General features: G+C 36.5%; 1 protein-coding gene across 7 annotated transcripts in view; it reads left to right on the top strand.

Annotated features, from left to right (window-relative positions):
- nrg1 (neuregulin 1) overlaps positions 1-19201 on the top strand; it is a 108839-nt gene that overhangs the window by 39713 nt on the left and 49925 nt on the right. For 4 of the 7 annotated variants that reach the window (XM_016456348.1, XM_016456342.1, XM_016456340.1 and 1 more), the window contains exons 2-3: positions 8980-9154; positions 9725-9846. In XM_016456348.1, coding sequence (XP_016311834.1) covers positions 8980-9154; positions 9725-9846 — 297 coding nt within the window. Of the gene's footprint in view, positions 1-4809; positions 5081-6562; positions 7010-8979; positions 9155-9724; positions 9847-19201 lie in introns of those variants that run through there. The other 3 variants (XM_016456346.1, XM_016456347.1, XM_016456345.1) reach the window with 2 other exon arrangements.

Here is a 19201-nt window from a genome sequence, read left to right as displayed (position 1 = left end):
TTCACTTTTAGTATAGTTGCAGTACAAACTAAACATTTTGATGTAAACTAGTTGTGTACTCAAAGTTTACTACTGTTATACTTAAAGCATACTTAAAAGTATACTTTTATATACTAGAAAGTGGGCCAATTTAGTCCCAAGGAGTATTGAAATAGTACACTTACAAGTATACTACTAGTACACTGATATTTGTATACTTACTACATAAAGTATACTTAAAAATATACTTGAACTTTACTTAAGTATACTTACTAAAATAAACTTGAAGTATACTACTTTTTGGTAAGGGTACCTATGAAGTAGTACTGCATTCTTCATATCTCCAAAGAGTCTTTAGTTTTATCATATTTATAAAAGAAAGATACAGCTTTACGATTCTCTCCGAAAACAGCCGAGCTCCTGGAGGCGCGCCGTGGGCAGTGCTAAAGAGTGACGAGCACTTGAGCTACGATTTCCAACAAAACACGGGCATTTGATGCAGTTTCACTTACTGTCTGCATTTCTGAATCATGACCGGGATCTTTTATAGCTGGGACCGCTCCATCTTTCAGTATCAAACGATGTGCAAATCCAGCGTCGAACTGGGCCTTGTTAATAAAACGTTCGTCAACAAACACACTTGTGAAACTCCGTTGCTGCCCTGGAAAAACAAACTGCATCCACTGTTTACATAACGCTGGGTTCTTTGGGAAGCTGAACAAGGTTATCTTTTCCTCACAACCAAAAGCAAACTTCTTTGGAGACATTCTTCCTGAGTGAGTCCCGTGCAGCGCTGCCGAATGAAGCCCGTTGATGGGTGTGCTCTTGCTCGCTTTCTGGTTGATGGGCGCACTTTTCCGGGAGAAATGCCCATATAAAGAGCCATGCTCGAAAAAAACTTTCTGACACTTGTACGAAACCGGAAGGAGTTTATTTGGCACAGAAATACTCCGTTCTGCATCCAAATCGTTTTTTGAAACTTTGGCCATTTTTAGCATGAGAATCCAACTCTTTAACAGTGTAAATAACTCAACATGCAAGAAATAGCGTTAGACCCCCCCTTTAAAATCGACTACTCAAATTGAATCAAGGAATCGTGACAGCCTAAACCAATTATATACAAATCCAAATCAATTATATACATAAGTGATATAAAAACGCATTCGCTAATGCAAAGGTGCTATTTTAATTTCCTTTGGGTTTAAGCTTAGTTCCACAGGATTCGTACCAGAGAACTTCACCTCACAAGTGCAACGGCATATCGCATGACCTACCGAGCAAACCTGCTGTGTTAGAAAACACATACAGTTGAAGTCAAAAGTTTACATACGGAAAACCAAAGAATTTGTGGGACCTGAAGGATTTTTCTGAAGAACAGCAGGCAGTTTAACTGTTCAGGACAAACAAGGGACTCATGAACAACTATCACTAAACTAAAAAACACAGCTGTGGATCATTCAGCTAACAACACAGTATTAAGAATCAAGGGGATGTAAACTTTTGAACTTTTTGGTCATTTTTATAAATCCAACTATTATTTTTTCTTGTGGACTACATGTAAACATCTTTTATGTGAAATATCTTATTCAGCTCAGTATTAAATAAACAATAACATGCATTTTGTAGGATCCCTCTTATTTTGGTAAAATAATGAACATTTTGCAGATTCTGCAAGGTGTATGTAAACTTTTGACTTCAACTGTACATATGAAGCTGAATATGTGACGCTAACGTTCAAAAGTTTTCAAATCTCGCTGAATGTTAAAATCGTTTTCAAGCCATAACATAGTATTGTGCAAAAATGTGGCTTTCTTAATCAAAACTCTAGGCCAGTAAATCATACTTTGTGTGAAAAGGAATAAAAGTTGTCAGAGTTTTACTGCCCCTAGTGTTCAACAGGTGATTCATAGGTATATGTGCGTTTTTTGAGTTTTGCAGAAATGTAGGAGGCACGTATTTCCAGTGAGCCTGGGCAGGATTTCTTCCTGTCACTGGCGTCCTGTTTGAAGTCAGTAAGTGTAGTCTGTCTCTATTTGTTGAGACAGATCCCTTTGGATGAGCGCTCGCTGTGTTCACACATGCTCTGCATGCATTGGAGCGCAGGTCTTCAGCGGCATTCTCCTGTTTATTGAAGCCCACACATTCTTACTCCAAGCTCACTTAACCATATCCTTAACTGTTACCGTATGGGTGGCACATCAGCCTTTGTGAAGGAGGAAGGATTTCCTCGATCCGCCCGACCCCACCCACCTCTCGGAGACTCTCAGGATGACTGTGTGGCGTCGACCTGGAGGGCTGAGTTTCATTCAACACCCACTGGGTGAAACTGAGAGGTTCGAATGAAACAGAACCGAGGACTAACTTTGAAGTGTGACCTGTTTGCTCAGTCACTGAAGTGCCGGTGCTTGTGCTCAAGGAAATGGCTCAGGACTGGATTTGTGAGGGTAGCATGTCTGAAATTACCACTGTAAATAAAACATTCTTTTGTGCCTCATCTGCCTACCTAGAATTAATGAAACATGTTTGTCCTGTTTTCCAATAAAATATCAAACATCCTTAAACAAACATATACAGTATATCCTTAAATATCCTGAAAATGAGAAATTCAACTGATAAGCAAAACTACCTGCATGTGATATTACAGATTGTTTTTAGAGAATGTGTCTTATATGTCTTCCCTTTTTTCACTTTACATTCTGTGGAAAAAAAATTAACTTAAATGATTTTAGCAAATGGCTGCAATATAACAAAGAGTGAAAAATTTAAGGGGGTCTGAATACTTTCCGTACCCACTGTATATCCTTAAATATCCTGAAAATGAGAAATTCAACTGATAAGCAAAACTACCTGCATGTGATATTACAGATTGTTTTTAGAGAATGTGTCTTATATGTCTTCCCTTTTTTCACTTTACATTCTGTATATATTTTCAAAAAACTTTTTAAAAACAAAGAATTTAAATTTGCATTACTTTGCATTTTTTAAAATATAGTATGGGATAAGATATTTTATATTGAGCATTGTTTTTTTACCTACTACAGCTATAAAGGTCCAGTTAAATTGGATTAATGAGCCCAGTTTTTAAGCTCGTCCCTTTGTTTTAATTAGCCAGTAGTGTTTAGTTTATGTACTTTTGCACCTTGATAGCTCGACACAGCTGGGTCAGTATTTGTGGAAGACAGAGACTGTAAATTTATATTAATATGCCTTCTGAAATACACATTATCCAACATGATAAAGTAATTATTTATCTAAATGTTTAAAAAAAAAACAATAAATAATTACATTGTCTACCCACATTAAACTCTCGCTACTCTCTCCTTGACAGTGGCATCTAAAGTAAGATATCATTTTAAAGGGTTAGCTCACCCAAAAATGAAAATTAGGCTGCGTTTTACTCACCCTCAAGTCATCCTAGGTGTATATGACTTTCTTCTTTCATACGAATCCAGTCGGAGTTATATTAAAAATTGTCTTTGATCTTTCAAGCTGTTTAATGCCACTCAGCGCTGAGTGGCATTAAACAGCTTGAAAGATCAAAGACAATTTTTAATATAACTCTGACTGGATTCGTCTGAAAGGATACACCTAGGATGGCTCTGGGGTGAGTAAAACACAGCCTAATTTTCATTTTTGGGTGAACTAACCCTTTAATAAACTTATAATCTTGTAATTAAAACTAAATGAGAAGTAAAAAATGCTTATTTAAAAAATTACAATACATTTATTGAGAATAACCTGGCATTGATTAAAGGCCGCCATTACAGATTTTTTAAGTTGATCAGTAAAAATGAATGTTGTGTTTTTTTTTGTTTGTTTGTTTTTTCACAAGCATATATATGTGTGTGTGTGTGTGTGTGTGTGTGTGTGTGTGTGTGTGTGTGTGTGTGTGTGTGCGCATGTGCACGTTCCTGGTATTCACTACGTTATGGACCAAATTTTAACCTTGAAAATCTTCAGAAAGTTTAGTGTGAGGTGTAGGGTTAGGCTAGGGGGATAGAAAATACAGTTTGTACTGTATAAAAACCATTACGCCTATGGAATGAACCCATAAAACATGGAAACCACACTGATATTGGACATTTAATTGTGCACAATTAAATCTTTAAAAATCTTTAAATACTCATAATAACACTGTTAGATGTAATTTTTTGTGAATCTCTATGAACATTCATATTACATGCTGCATATTTTAATTTTGGTGTATTCCTAAGGATACGAAATTACATCATATAGGATAGCAAACAGATGTTTGTTCTATTTTTAAGCAATTTTTGTTTTATTGTTTTAAATGCACTCAGTTATTTGCTTAGGATATGAAATGAGCGGTATGTCAATAATTCATTTGTTTAGTTTTAAAGATGTTTTATGATCATTATTGTGTAGCCTGATCAATCAGATCTGCTTTTTTGTTTAGCATATTTCTTTTGAATGCATCACCCTTGTAAAGCTCCAGTTTCAGTGAGTTGTATGATCTTCTTGGTTGCTGTAGCCTGACATTTGTCCCACATGGCAAACAGTGCTAACAGCAAGAACTGAAATCAAGTGTGTCTGGTCTTGTCAAGCTTGCCATGCTTATGTCAGCAATGTGTCGTCACATCCAAAGAAATGATGACAGAGCATGACATAAGTATTATGTGTGTATAATATTTTTCTATTGATAAATTACTGCTGAGTATTTTGTTATGACACATTTCACAGTACAATCACAGTGTATGAGTACAGTGTATGACAGCACCCATGTGACCACTTTCCTATTTATACTGTACACATCAATCAGGAGACCATTAAAAGAACCGTGTTGGGATTAGTAAAGCACACACTGCTTGTAATGTGGGAGACACAGAAATCTGACACATTGAGAGTTGGTCCCGCCTCTGAGTATGTGAAATACACATGCTCACGGGGGAGAGTTTCTGTTCAACAGTTGGCTGGAGGGAGTTCACGTTCACACCGCGCGCAGAACTTTGACTGACTGACAGCTTAACAGAGCTAAAGGCCATCATGTCTGAGAAGAATACAAGTAAAGATGGGAAAAGTGGCGTAAAGAAAAAGGATAAGGACCCTGAGAGAACAAACAAGTCTGACAACTCCCCGCAAGGTAAAGCGCTGCTCTGTTGAGGTGTGGGAAACGTGTCCAGTTTTTGGGTGTTGTGAATGGATTGACAATCTTGACTATTGAGTAGGCTTCAATTGTTTCTGAGCTCAGCTCTTTTTTACTCGTGAGCTTGCGCTTTTAGGTTACAGGTGCTGCAATCCAATGTGACATTTGTTCGCCTGTGACTCTGTCAAGGGAGAAAGGGCAGAAATGTTTGTAACCATTAACACGACCCACCGGTCTGGTGACTTATTGGAGAGGGTTTCCGTTTATCATACAGGCTGCTTAACTTAGAGAAGATTTTATAATAGTTCAGTGGCGTTCAACATTTCTCAAATCGAATGCAAATTGTACCTTTACAAATTCTATTTATTAGCATTATATTAATCTAAAAACAATTTGAGTGAAAGGTTGAATTGATGATGACCTGATGATCATGTTCACAGCATGATCTGAGATGTTCCAAAGAGACCAAAGCAAAGATAAATAAATAAATATCAGGTGAAATTCTGAAATGGAATATTTCAATATTCCGTTTCAGAATTTCACTGTTTATTTTCAAATTTAAATTCGATTTGAATCAGATGCTGTCATGTTTGGACCCCATTGTATGTAACTGAACACACACTCTTGGTTATTGATTATTAACACTAAGTATTAACGTTATGTGTGATAAGAATTGAAGGTTAGTGAGTTTTCCATTCTTAGCCTCATTTTTAATGTTAATTTTTAATTTATTTTATGACAGTTGTGACGCATGGCAGAATGTCTGAGTGAATAGATTCTGTGAATTATCTCCTGGTGAAATATTAGGCAGAAGAACTCATTCACGTTTCTCAGCACTGATTCGGTAATACGCTCGTGTTGAAACATGCTCGTGCCAGCTTTAGATGAAACTCGTCCTGTTCGTTGAGTTTCAGCACGGTGGCAGTGTGTGTGTGTGTGTGTGTGTGTGTGTGTGTTGCCAGGAATTGGCGAGGAATGCCAGGAATTACTGTGAAGTATTTGGACTTTCGAGTCAACTTAAAAATGTCTGAATGTCTCTCAAAAGCAACTTTTATTTATTGTAAGAAATGTAAACATCTGACGTAAAGACGAAATGATAAAAGATCTAGTGTTTAAAATAAACACAAATGCATTGTGCCACTTTTTTGTAGTTAGTAGTCCATGGTTAATGTGATTCTCTGCACATGTGGTTTTTCTGCTAGGACACCTGTGCGAGGAGAACTGACTTCATACATTACTAAAAATCACCGAAATACCAGCTGATTCACAACACATTGAGTCTTGAGAAGAAAAGTGATGTTAATGAAGAAAAAATATCATTTTGACATGTCTAATAGTGACTGAAGTGTCCAGATTGAATACTGTATATGATAGTAATGTAAATATGTAAATGCATCTATATAAACTTTGTAAGGTTGTTCTATTTGATTTGGAGTTTTGATGTAAGTTTGTGTGGTATAATCCTCCAGTCAAAGGCATATCACTAATGGATTTCCCCCCTTTAATTACAAGTTTTATTATTGTTAGGAAAAAGTAGGTAAACTAAGATGACTGGCTGATCTGTCTGTCTGAAGCTCATATTAGATCATGGAATTCTTCTCTCGCTGTACTGGAATGTGGACCCTGATCCGACTCGATTTTGCGGCCTAAGAAACAGTGTAGGAGTTTCCCCAAAGGCAACTGGTCCGTGACATAAAGAAACAGCTGGATGGCCAGCAGCCTGGACACAGAGATTGCGCCGACTTGAGGAAACGCAGAGATCAGACACAAATAAAGCTGCTCAGTGTTATGTGTCCATGATTTTACTATGGTAAAATATGACATGCATTTATAATGCATTCGGTGGAGCGTGTTGGTGGATGGACGGCATCTATGTGAGGAAACCCAATAGGTGTCCCAGTAGAGATTTCTGCAGGAATGAAGCAGGTCTGTCTGTATTGCTGTCATCACTGTGCTATGCAAACGATTCTTGTTATTAAAAGCACCTTGTCAACAGGAAGTGTTGTAAGATAAGGCAATAGCCTGCTGCAGATGAGCAAGATTTTTCAGCTGCATAGTGTATCATTGGGAACTGGGGGTTTGGACTGATTCGGAGTTTAGTGTTTCTGATGATTCACAATAAATTGAGCAGCTGTGACTGGTTTAAGCTGGCAAACAAACACCTTCAGGTTCAGTAGAAATCCGAGTTCTTTTGTTAGATTTACCAGCCCGAAATTCAAGAATAAATAGCCAGAATAAAGACAGTGTATGCGGGAAATAGATGTGAACCTGTGCCATTTGAACTTCCCAGGTGAAAAACAATTGCACTTCCCTAATGTACTTAAAGTGCAATATTTTGTACTTAGTATACTAAAAATTGTTCTTCAGTATTTAAGATAATCTTGAGACATCTAAGTGTACTCAAATGTGCTATTTTGAGACACCATGAATATGAAGTAAAATGTGCTTTGCTTTTAACATACTATCTCAGTATTAAAGAATTTATTTAGTTAGCACTTGTAGTACACTTGAACCCATCTTTCATACACTAGTGGGTTCAAGTGTACTACAAGTGGTAACTAAATAAATTTTTATTTAGTTATAGCAATGTTAAAATCACATTTTAGTTCATATTCATGGTGTCTCAAAATAGCACATTTGAGTAGATGTTCTTAAGAATAATTTCTAGTATATGAAGTACAAAATTAGTGCGTGAAAATAGAGCACTTTAAGTACATTTTGGAAGTGCACTTGCTTTTCACCTGGGTTGTGCTGTCTGTGGGGCCGTTGTTGTAATCATCCCTATATCATTCTCACTATAATCAACACAGCAACATTAATTTAGAGGGTGAATAATCACAGAAAAAAACTCTCCAGAACATCCTCAATGAACAGGTTTCTGAAATGTGATTTGTTCATCTGTGCTGTGACAGGAAGATGTTACAGTCTAACACTATCTTTTGAAGAAACACATGGAAATTTTATTTAGTGTAGTTGTGAATCTACCTTTGATAAAGATGCTGTGACGTCTGTAGAATTTAAACAAAATAATTAATGAAAGGATCACATGTGAAAATACCAAAGCCATTGTTTTATTCATTATAAATGTATTAATAAAAATACAAATACAACACACTATATAAAATGTGTGACAACATGGTCTGACCTGATATTTATGAAAAAAAACTTTTGAGAATGCAATTCAACCTTTCAATTTAAATATGCATTAATTAAAGTATAGTGGCTCTTTTGTGTCAGCACATTAGATACTAAAATATGTTTGGAATTGTCACTATATACTGAATATGAATTAAAAAATATTTTTGTGCTTGAAATCTACATGCAATCCACTGCTAGAAAAACATGAATTTGTGTAATTGGGCTTGATTGATTAAAACCTTACAGTTTAGAGCTGTGTTTGTATGACATCCGCTCTCAAGTGTGTGCACGCATTTTTACAAATTCAAAAATGTGTGGCTTTCAGTTTATTAGTGTCTTTATGGGTACTTCTGCCATATACTGTACAACATAAATGATATTTAATTAGCTCACTGTTTATTCTGCTGAATATCAAATCAAAGCATCACATTTAACTAGTCCGTTTCATGGCATCATAAAACAACTCTAGCTATAGGGATCTATTGGAACAAATGTCTGGAATGATGTATTTCTTTACCGAGAGGACAGCAGTGTGGGTTCCAGATACCCAGAGAACATCTGAGTAATATTTTGCAAAAAAAAAAATTTAACTTATTTTCTTTTTGTATTTTTGACATGATTTCATGACAAGAAGAGCTTCTCCTCAAATGCCTCTACCATAAAAATATAATGAGAATGGGGTGAAATATTGCAAGATTCACCCTCGAGAGTGCTGATGGCATTCTGTGAGTAATTTCTGTTTTGTGTCTTTGTTTCAGCGGAACCCAAGTTAAAGGACCTGCGGAGCGTGACAGTGGAGGATGGAAAAAAGACCGTATTGAAGTGTGAGATTGTGGCGGGAAACCCAGCGCCCAGCATTAAGTGGTACAAGAACGAAAAAGAACTCGCAGGCAAAAACAAACCCAAAAGCATAAAGCTTAAAAAAAAGAAACAGTAAGTTCCTGTAACAGAATTACAGTTAAGAAAAAACATGATTAGCTATAAGTTGTTCAGGATGAATGAAGATTTGGCTTCATAGAATATTAAGTCAGAAATCTTACTGTTGTATTTACAGGAACAGATATCAGCCATGTGTATAGTATGTGATTGTCAAATTTAACCCTGTACAATCCAAACAGGCCTGTGCTGAGATACAAGAGCAGTGCATTAACACTATATTACACTCTTAAAAATAAAGGTGCTTAGAAGAACCTTTTTGTCTAAATGGTTCCATAAAGAACCTTTAACTAACATCTGAAGAAGCTTTCTGTTTCGTTGTGGCGAAAGAAGGTTCTTCAGATTATAAAAATATAAGAAAGAGACGGTTCTTGACCGAATGGTTCTTTATGGAACCAAAAGTGGTTCTTCTATGGCATCGCTGTGAAGAACCTTTTAAGCATCTTTATTTTTAAGAGTGTACACTTAAATTCTCATTTTAAATTCAGTTCTTAATGATGCAAGACTGTTTATTTGCGACAGTGTTGGACTTTTGAGAAAGAACCAACATTATGTAACTTTCTACAGGGGGAAAATATCTGAACTGTTGATCAGGAAGTCCACAGAAGCAGATGCTGGTTTATACACCTGTGAGGCAGTCAACAACCTTGGAAAAACAAATACTACAGCAAGCCTAACCATCAGGAAAAGTAAGAATGCATCCTTTTTACAAGTATTAAAATCAATGTGCAAATCATATAGGGACACGAGTTACACTGGTCCACCCAGAATGATGGCGGTACCACCCAATCCAAGCTGCCAGAATATACTGGAAAAAACCTCATCAAAACTGCAAGATTGTCCTAAGCGAACCTCTCTCTCATATGTAGCTTAGTAAAGTCTGATTCATGTTAATAAGTTCAAGCTAAATGTTGCTCTCTTTCTCTTATACGGTATGTAGCTTTGTGAAGTCCGATTCATTCTGGTGATTCAGTTTGTCCTAGACAGACCTCGTTTAGCCTTCAAAAGCCTGATTCATTCTGGTAAACTGGATTATATAACTGACTCAGTTATATAAATTGGGGAGTATTCATGTTTTAGTATTTATTTCAATTATAAATGTATAGTTTCTATTCTTTTTGATGTTAGGGTTAGTCTCCCTGGTTGGGATTTTTCCTTCATTCAGAAGGCCATTTTGAAATAATTATAAATAATATCATGTGATAGAGGCACAGAATAGGGGATTTCTGGCCTCACCACTGCAAATAATAAATAAATAAATACAATAAATTGTAATGTGATGTATGAATCATGTTGGACAGTGAGTCACACAGTAAAGTTTTATAAAGCTTCAAAATTTCACATAATAGTTCAAATAGAGTTTTTATAAAAGCTAGATAAGCGGTTATTAATAAGCTGTTGTCCAGACTAGTATTTCATGAGCAAGAGCTTAAAGAAAGGACAAAGTTCTTCAAGTCAGGTGGTTTTCATGTCAAGTGCTTTGAGGACAAAGATCACTCTCATCATATCTGTGCAACACAAGATGACCAGTTTTTGTAGCTTCAAGCTTGTTTAAAATTCAGTTTAAGCTTGATTAAAATTGAAATACATTGATTACACACAACTTTATTTGCTTTTAGAATTTCTGTCTTATATTTATTGGCTTATTGTTGTTGCTGAGTCAGTTATCACGAGTGCTAGCGCTCAAAGTGATGCAGTCAAATCCCTACCATTCGCAGCCTTTGTGCTCCAGATGTGAATGATTTCTTTGAGGAGAGGTGTGCTGTGCTGTTAAATGATCAGGCGCATGACTTTCACCCGTTTCAAACAAATTCCACTGACACACATTGAAGAACCCAAGCCATATCTGAAGACCTGAATATCACTGTAAGTGCGTCCCAGTTCACATAATTGCACCACTTTGTAGTATAAATAGTGTGAGTAGTGTGTTAAGACTGAAAATTCCGGCAAGAAGAAGTGCACTTCAAATAATCAGATGATGCACTGAACAGTGGACACTTAATGTGCTCAACAGTTGCAGCTGTTCTTACGTAATGGAAACATATAACCATATAGCAATACACTAAACTCCACTTATGACACCTTAACAACAGCATAGCAATGCCCTGGCCACCAAGCATTGTGGTGAATTGTGCATGGGCAAACTCACTTTTTCCCCAGTAAAATAAGTAAATCTCATTAAACTCATGCTGTCTGCTTACTTACATCCACAACTGTAATACAGCCCAAATTGTGTTATTGATCAACTGTGGGTTGTGAGACTAAAAACAGTGGCTCATAAATATCTTCTGAAAGCTAAATGGGGTTCCTCTAGCCCAGCTGCAACATTGCAGAAATGACCAGTTTTCTGCTCCATGTAATCCACTTTCTTAATGCCTTTTTTCAATTAGTGAGCATGAAGTGCATTTGAATGATTGCCAAGAGAGGAAAGTATGAGCTCTTCCATGTCTTCTCTCAGGCATTAGAACAGCAAGCTAATCTGTTAATGTTAATTACTGTAAACGGCCTGATATTGATGCCTCACAAACCAGCTAAAGAATAGGCTACAGTTCTGTACAGATTTTAGGATGTTAAACTGGTTTAGCATGCTGTGGTCATTATGATGGCCAGGAGGTGGAGACTAGAGCTGTGCTGTTCTAAATGCAAAATAAAATGCAAACACATGCAGCCTTGTTTCTGAGACAGGTATAACCTCCTATAAGTAGGTATAACCCCAACTTCTCTGTCAGACTTTGTAGAGAGCTGTCGGATGACAGTTTTCCTGCGGTGATGGTGGTCAGTAATTGTCTGTGGGTGACTTTAATGAGTTAGAGACATCCCAAGCTTTGTCCACTTTCAGAGCTCACAGTCGTATCCGAAGCCAGATAAACTCTGCATGCTCCAAAACCCTACAGCAATCTCCTTTCCAAAGGCAGAATCTCTGAATGTATGGATCTGCATTTACACTTAATTGATTTGTGGGATTTTGTCTGAGCCGTTTCCCCTCGGGTTCCCCATGTAAGCGGTCCTCTCTTGTAATGTGAGACCACCGGCCACCATTAGACACTTCCTCATAGACATCCACCAAATTCATCAAAGCTTCTCATTTGACCCATTTCAAGGAAACAGACTCTCTCATTCCATTGATGCCACAACTGGTATTATATTCCAGTTGGTCACAAATCTTTCAGTATGTTTTTAAGTAACAACTTTTTTTTTATCTCAATTAAATTTGACAACACTGAGTTTTTATGCTTTTTTAAAAAAAAATGTTCTTTCTTTTGGAGAAGATATATTTGTGACTCATCTTCTACAAGTCAAGTCACATCTATTTAGACACATTTTATGCACTATAGATTAAGGTTGTAAAATGAATCAGTTATGCTCTACAGAAGACAGTAGTGTCATTATTCTGCTCAGTTTAATTCAGTGTTCTTTCAATTCAGGTCAATAACTGTCAAAGTTCATCAGTTACCCTAGTGAAAAATAAATATACTAAAATGTATTTGAAAGACATTTATTTTGTGCTAAGTATACTACAAATGCATTTACATATTTATGTACTTAATAAAAATACCCCGAAATTGTACTTTTGGTACACTAAATTGGGATACTTAAAGTCTGCAAAACTAATTTTGTGCTTGATGAACTTTAATTGTGTGGAAGTATTGCTAAAGATATACTGAAGTATATTTGATTGCGCTAAAGTGGAACTATAGACTTGTTCGGCATTGCTGGGAACGCCCACAAAAATGTCATAACCGTTTATGCCGTGGGGGAAAACAACCCATTCGAATTAACGCGCGAAGACCTTGGGCCCGTTCTTCGTACGTCGCTAACTCAGTTAGCTGGATTTGATTGTTGATGATTTGGCGTGATCTTGGATAGTTTGGTTCTTCGAAGCTCATCCCAGAGTTACTGTCATAGCAACAGGTCCGCAAGCTTAAACCTGCTCTGGAGCAGGCTTAATTCATGTAAACAGGATTAGATCGCATCTTTTTACATGTTATTTTATATCTTTTTATATTATGGCATGTATTTGTGAAAATGATTAGGCTATAGGCCTACTTACAGCACACACCACATAGAATAACGCTGCGCATTTCAAGGCGCTTCGGTGGACCTTAATGTTACCTGTTTTGTCAATGTTAAAATTCTTTTTAATATATCAATAAAAATGTACGACAGGTCGATAAAAGTAGGATAACTCAAGTCTTTATCACTTTATTAGAATTAAGCAAAACAAAACGACAAATGTTTACTTTCACAAGCCATCAAGTATAGGCTTGTAGTAAGCTGTCTCTTGCCTATAGACTCAAATCAGGTAACAAAAATGTGGGGAAACGTCACCTCTGGCCATTCCGTTGGGTCGTTTGTCCAGTCACAGATACCGTACGGACAGTCTTAGTATACGGCTTAGCTTTTCTACGTATGTTGCTCTGTCGAGCGGCAGAAATGATTGTATGTAGGCCATTCTGAGTCAACACCATGCTCAACGGACTACCGGAGGTAGCACTGAGCGGGTAGCACACATTATCAGAACTCCGAAAGTAGTTATGGATATGCAACGTATGAAACATATCAAGCTTAATATTCATATGTATATGCACTCCAGATAGGCTACACTACTTACCTTGCAATGATCTGTCATTAGTCCCGTCCCCCTGCACCGCAACCCAGTTCTGATGGGGCTTACAGTAACCCTCCTTCGCATCGCAATCAAATAAATCTCACTCCCTGATATTTTGTGATGTCATAATCTATTAAAACATTTATTTAATATTATTATACACAATCCCTTACGAAAATTAGCAATGGTATTACTATAGTAAAAGTATAGTAGGCTAACCATGTTTTTTTTGGCGTTTTTATTACCAATTGTAGCCAATAACCACAGTTGTACTACAAATACCATGGTTAAACTATGGTTAGTGTAGCAAAACTTTTTGAAGGCTTGGATTTGTGTTTAAGGTTTTGAGAAAATGAGTGATGGTTTCAAGAAATGTGTTTTAGCAATTCAGAAAAACTGTAATAACCGCAGTTTTACTACAAATACCATGGTTAAACTATGGTTAGTGTAGCAAAACGTTGTTTTTACCATGGCTTAACTATAGTAACCATGTTTTTTGGTTGTAACCACGGTTAATTTTCATAAGGGATTATTTCATGTTATTTTATATCTTTTTATATTATGGCATGTATTTGTGAAAATGATTAGGCTATAGGCCTACTTACAGCACACACCACATAGAATAACGCTGCGCATTTCAAGGCGCTTCGGTGGACCTTAATGTTACCTGTTTTGTCAATGTTAAAATTCTTTTTAATATATCAATAAAAATGTACGACAGGTCGATAAAAGTAGGATAACTCAAGTCTTTATCACTTTATTAGAATTAAGCAAAACAAAACGACAAATGTTTACTTTCACAAGCCATCAAGTATAGGCTTGTAGTAAGCTGTCTCTTGCCTATAGACTCAAATCAGGTAACAAAAATGTGGGGAAACGTCACCTCTGGCCATTCCGTTGGGTCGTTTGTCCAGTCACAGATACCGTACGGACAGTCTTAGTATACGGCTTAGCTTTTCTACGTATGTTGCTCTGTCGAGCGGCAGAAATGATTGTATGTAGGCCATTCTGAGTCAACACCATGCTCATTTCCAATGAGGGGGAAAGGACTGTTTTCCCCCACGCCGACTCCGCCCACACAGATATGACGCGACACCGATCAAGTCAATATCTTGCATTTAAAGACATTTAAATGATATTATTTAAAGATCATACAATCTTATTAATAGTGCTTAATATTAAGAATTGTACATTTTGCACAAGTAGTACTCCAAATAAAGTTTAATTATAATTTTTATATCAGTAAGTGTCAGAAAATATGTTAATAGATTTGAACTCGGTATGAAAAAATTTATTTTAAATATATTATTTTTCTACTAGGGTATGAAACACATTTAAGCTATAAAGCAGCTCTACTTAAGGCAATTGTGTCATTGTGTTGATTTTGTTCTTATCTGATAATTTCAGTGCAGTTAAAAGGATAATATTATTGAATATTAAGTATGTAATCCCAGCATTAAAGTTTACTTTCACAAGCCGTCTCGTATAGGCTTGTAGTAGCCTAAGCTGTCTCTTGCTCAATCAGGTAACAAAAAATGTGGGGAAACGTCACCTCTGGCCATTCCGTTGGGTCGTTTGTCCAGTCACAGATACCGTACGGACAGTCTTAGTATACGGCTTAGCTTTTCTACGTATGTTGCTCTGTCGAGCGGCAGAAATGATTGTATGTAGGCCATTCTGAGTCAACACCATGCTCATTTCCAATGAGGGGGAAAGGACTGTTTTCCCCCACGCCGACTCCGCCCACACAGATATGACGCGACACCGATCAAGTCAATATCTTGCATTTAAAGACATTTAAATGATATTATTTAAAGATCATACAATCTTATTAATAGTGCTTAATATTAAGAATTGTACATTTTGCACAAGTAGTACTCCAAATAAAGTTTAATTATAATTTTTATATCAGTAAGTGTCAGAAAATATGTTAATAGATTTGAACTCACATCACAATCAAATAAATCTCACTCCCTGATAGTTTGTGATGTCATAATCTATTAAAACATTTATTTCATATTATTATACACAATCCCTTACGAAAATTAGCAATGGTATTACTATAGTAAAAGTATAGTAGGCCAACCATGGTTTTTTTTTTGGCGTTTTTATTACCAATTGTAGCCTATAACCACAGTTTTACTACAAATACCATGGTTAAACTATGGTTAGTGTAGCAAAACGTTGTTTTTACCATGGCTTAACTATAGTAACCATGTTTTTTGGTTGTAACCACGGTTAATTTTCATAAGGGATTATTTCATGTTATTTTATATCTTTTTATATTATGGCATGTATTTGTGAAAATGATTAGGCTATAGGCCTACTTACAGCACACACCACATAGAATAACGCTGCGCATTTCAAGGCGCTTCGGTGGACCTTAATGTTACCTGTTTTGTCAATGTTAAAATTCTTTTTAATATATCAATAAAAATGTACGACAGGTCGATAAAAGTAGGATAACTCAAGTCTTTATCACTTTATTAGAATTAAGCAAAACAAAACGACAAATGTTTACTTTCACAAGCCATCAAGTATAGGCTTGTAGTAAGCTGTCTCTTGCCTATAGACTCAAATCAGGTAACAAAAATGTGGGGAAACGTCACCTCTGGCCATTCCGTTGGGTCGTTTGTCCAGTCACAGATACCGTACGGACAGTCTTAGTATACGGCTTAGCTTTTCTACGTATGTTGCTCTGTCGAGCGGCAGAAATGATTGTATGTAGGCCATTCTGAGTCAACACCATGCTCATTTCCAATGAGGGGGAAAGGACTGTTTTCCCCCACGCCGACTCCGCCCACACAGATATGACGCGACACCGATCAAGTCAATATCTTGCATTTAAAGACATTTAAATGATATTATTTAAAGATCATACAATCTTATTAATAGTGCTTAATATTAAGAATTGTACATTTTGCACAAGTAGTACTCCAAATAAAGTTTAATTATAATTTTTATATCAGTAAGTGTCAGAAAATATGTTAATAGATTTGAACTCGGTATGAAAAAATTTATTTTAAATATATTATTTTTCTACTAGGGTATGAAACACATTTAAGCTATAAAGCAGCTCTACTTAAGGCAATTGTGTCATTGTGTTGATTTTGTTCTTATCTGATAATTTCAGTGCAGTTAAAAGGATAATATTATTGAATATTAAGTATGTAATCCCAGCATTGACTGAACAATAATTTTGTAAATCCAGTGTCATATTTAAATGCAGTTGTCACTCTCAGAACTTTGTTCATACACAGCCATAGTTCATTTCAATTCTAAGTTCTTGGTTCTCTGAAACAAGCTTTGTTTGAGCCAAACCAGAACCTGCAGCAGTGGTCAAACAAGATTTACAAAACTCAAGACCAGTGTTGTCAAAAGACCCGGTATTTCGGTACCAAGTCGGTACTAACTACAGTTTCCATCTATTTGATATACACTTAATATCTGTAATCTTATCTAAATTTCTTATAAAAGCTGAGGTTTGTTATTTCCTGAAAAGTTATATTTTAGCTGGTGTCAATGATCTTATGTTGCATTTGGTCAGACTCAGCCCATTGCTTTACTGAAGTATATTATATTGTTCTTTTACAGCTGCAGACTGAGGAAGATCCTGAAACACACCAGCAAACCCTAAAACAGACAACAGTTTACAGATGTTTTTCAGCGGCAGCAGAACTATGACTAAACTTTTGGGTGAAACTGGTTTACTTTTTTCTTACTTTTATTACTTGTGGGAAAACTTGTAACAATTTTAAATGGCATTGGTTTTGTACATTTAATTTTTGTTTAACGTTATTAATAAAAATGTTGTTCAATTAGCATGTTTTTGTGTTTTGCTTTGGTACCGAAATTGGTACCAAGAACCGTGGATTTTCACTGGTATCGGTACCGAATACTGAAATTTTGGTACCGTGACAACACTACTCAAGACACTGCTCAATTACATTACCACACAATGCTACTGGATGTAAAAAAAAGAGTTGGTCATTTGGCTGGGAATTGGGAGGTGGAATGAAAAACACTGACATTTCTGTTATTGGACGGCAATAAAATCACAGACTAAATGCTGAAATTACATCATGGCCCCATGTAAAACAATTATGAGTGACATTTTAGGGTCAGTTTCATTTGTGTTTTGTCTCCGTGGCTGTATGAGCTCTCGCAGTGTTCAGTCGAGTGGTCCAGCTGTACTGCAAGACAAGGAAAGATGTCATACGTGTGGAATTTGGGTCCAGTATCATTCATTACATTCTCTGCATATGTCTGAATGCTTTTCTAAGTGGCCATCTGAACAGGTCAGGTTTTAATTACAGTGTCTAGACATGTGTAGAGGTCTGTGGAGGACCGCTGATTAACTATAGACAGAAAAAGCCAAACCAGATCAGAGTGAAATGCATTTTGGTGAGTGCTGCTTTCCTCTGCAAATCTGTAGGCTGGAGTGTTGTGGGTGTTTGCAAGTCTCCCTGTACAGTCTCCCTGTACAGTCAATAGGGTGTTCTGTATCGCCTAGGGAGCTGCTGTACTGCGTTCTGGGTGGTTACTTAAATCACCTACCCAAAATATGAGTCAGGCTGGCCTTTAGAGAGCGTCACAATACTGTAGGTGTGGACAGGAGTCGGCTCTGGAGGTGTTACTGCAGTGGTCTGCAGACTGTAGCGTGTAGGCGAGCTCTTTGTCTGTAGTGGTCTCTGTCACGCCACACTCTTCCAACCGAAAGCCATTTGGGAAAAGTTCAGAAGGAGAGAACACACTGCACCTCCAGACCGCATGAATAATTACAGTATGCTGAGTGCTGCACACCGCACTGCATCAGGATCAGGAGAGTTTGGCTTTTACAGAGACATCATTACGATAATAAATTGACTAATGCATCATCAGTGTGACATTGAAAGGCTTTAAGAGAGATCGCAGAGCTTGGCAAGAGGAAAACCATTTGTTTCATTGTTTTATATCTGTTTTGGCCTCGGACAAATGAATATCTGTTCAGATGATATTCTGCATGGTCATTTCCAGAGTCAATTCCACGTTTAGAAAAATAAATTAATAAAATCCCTGTAAATTTTCTTGGTTGATGTTGGGCGAATTAATGATTGCGTACCGGTTTCCTGTGTGAAGTGTTGTCTGATAAAAAAAAATGACCAGTCGAGCAGTGCTAAATAACGATCAAGCGATCAAAATAATAATAAATACTGAATACTGCAATGTACTAAAATAAAGAATGTTTTTAACAAATAAAAACATCCACTAAAAGAACAAAACAAACTTTTCAAGATATGTACATCTCAATATCTTGTGCAGTTTTTTTCTCATGCATAAAAAAAAAAATAATAATATATATATATATATATATATATATATATGCCAAAACAGCATTTATTGTTTGAATTTCCTGAAAAAATGTATATAATTTGAAAGATGAGACTTTGTTTCTT

Source organism: Sinocyclocheilus anshuiensis, unplaced genomic scaffold, assembly GCF_001515605.1.
Source record: "Sinocyclocheilus anshuiensis isolate Anshui unplaced genomic scaffold, SAMN03320099.WGS_v1.1 scaffold755, whole genome shotgun sequence".
In the NCBI taxonomy this organism is placed as follows: Eukaryota; Metazoa; Chordata; class Actinopteri; order Cypriniformes; family Cyprinidae; genus Sinocyclocheilus; species Sinocyclocheilus anshuiensis.
This window is presented reverse-complemented; position numbering and strand designations above follow the sequence as displayed.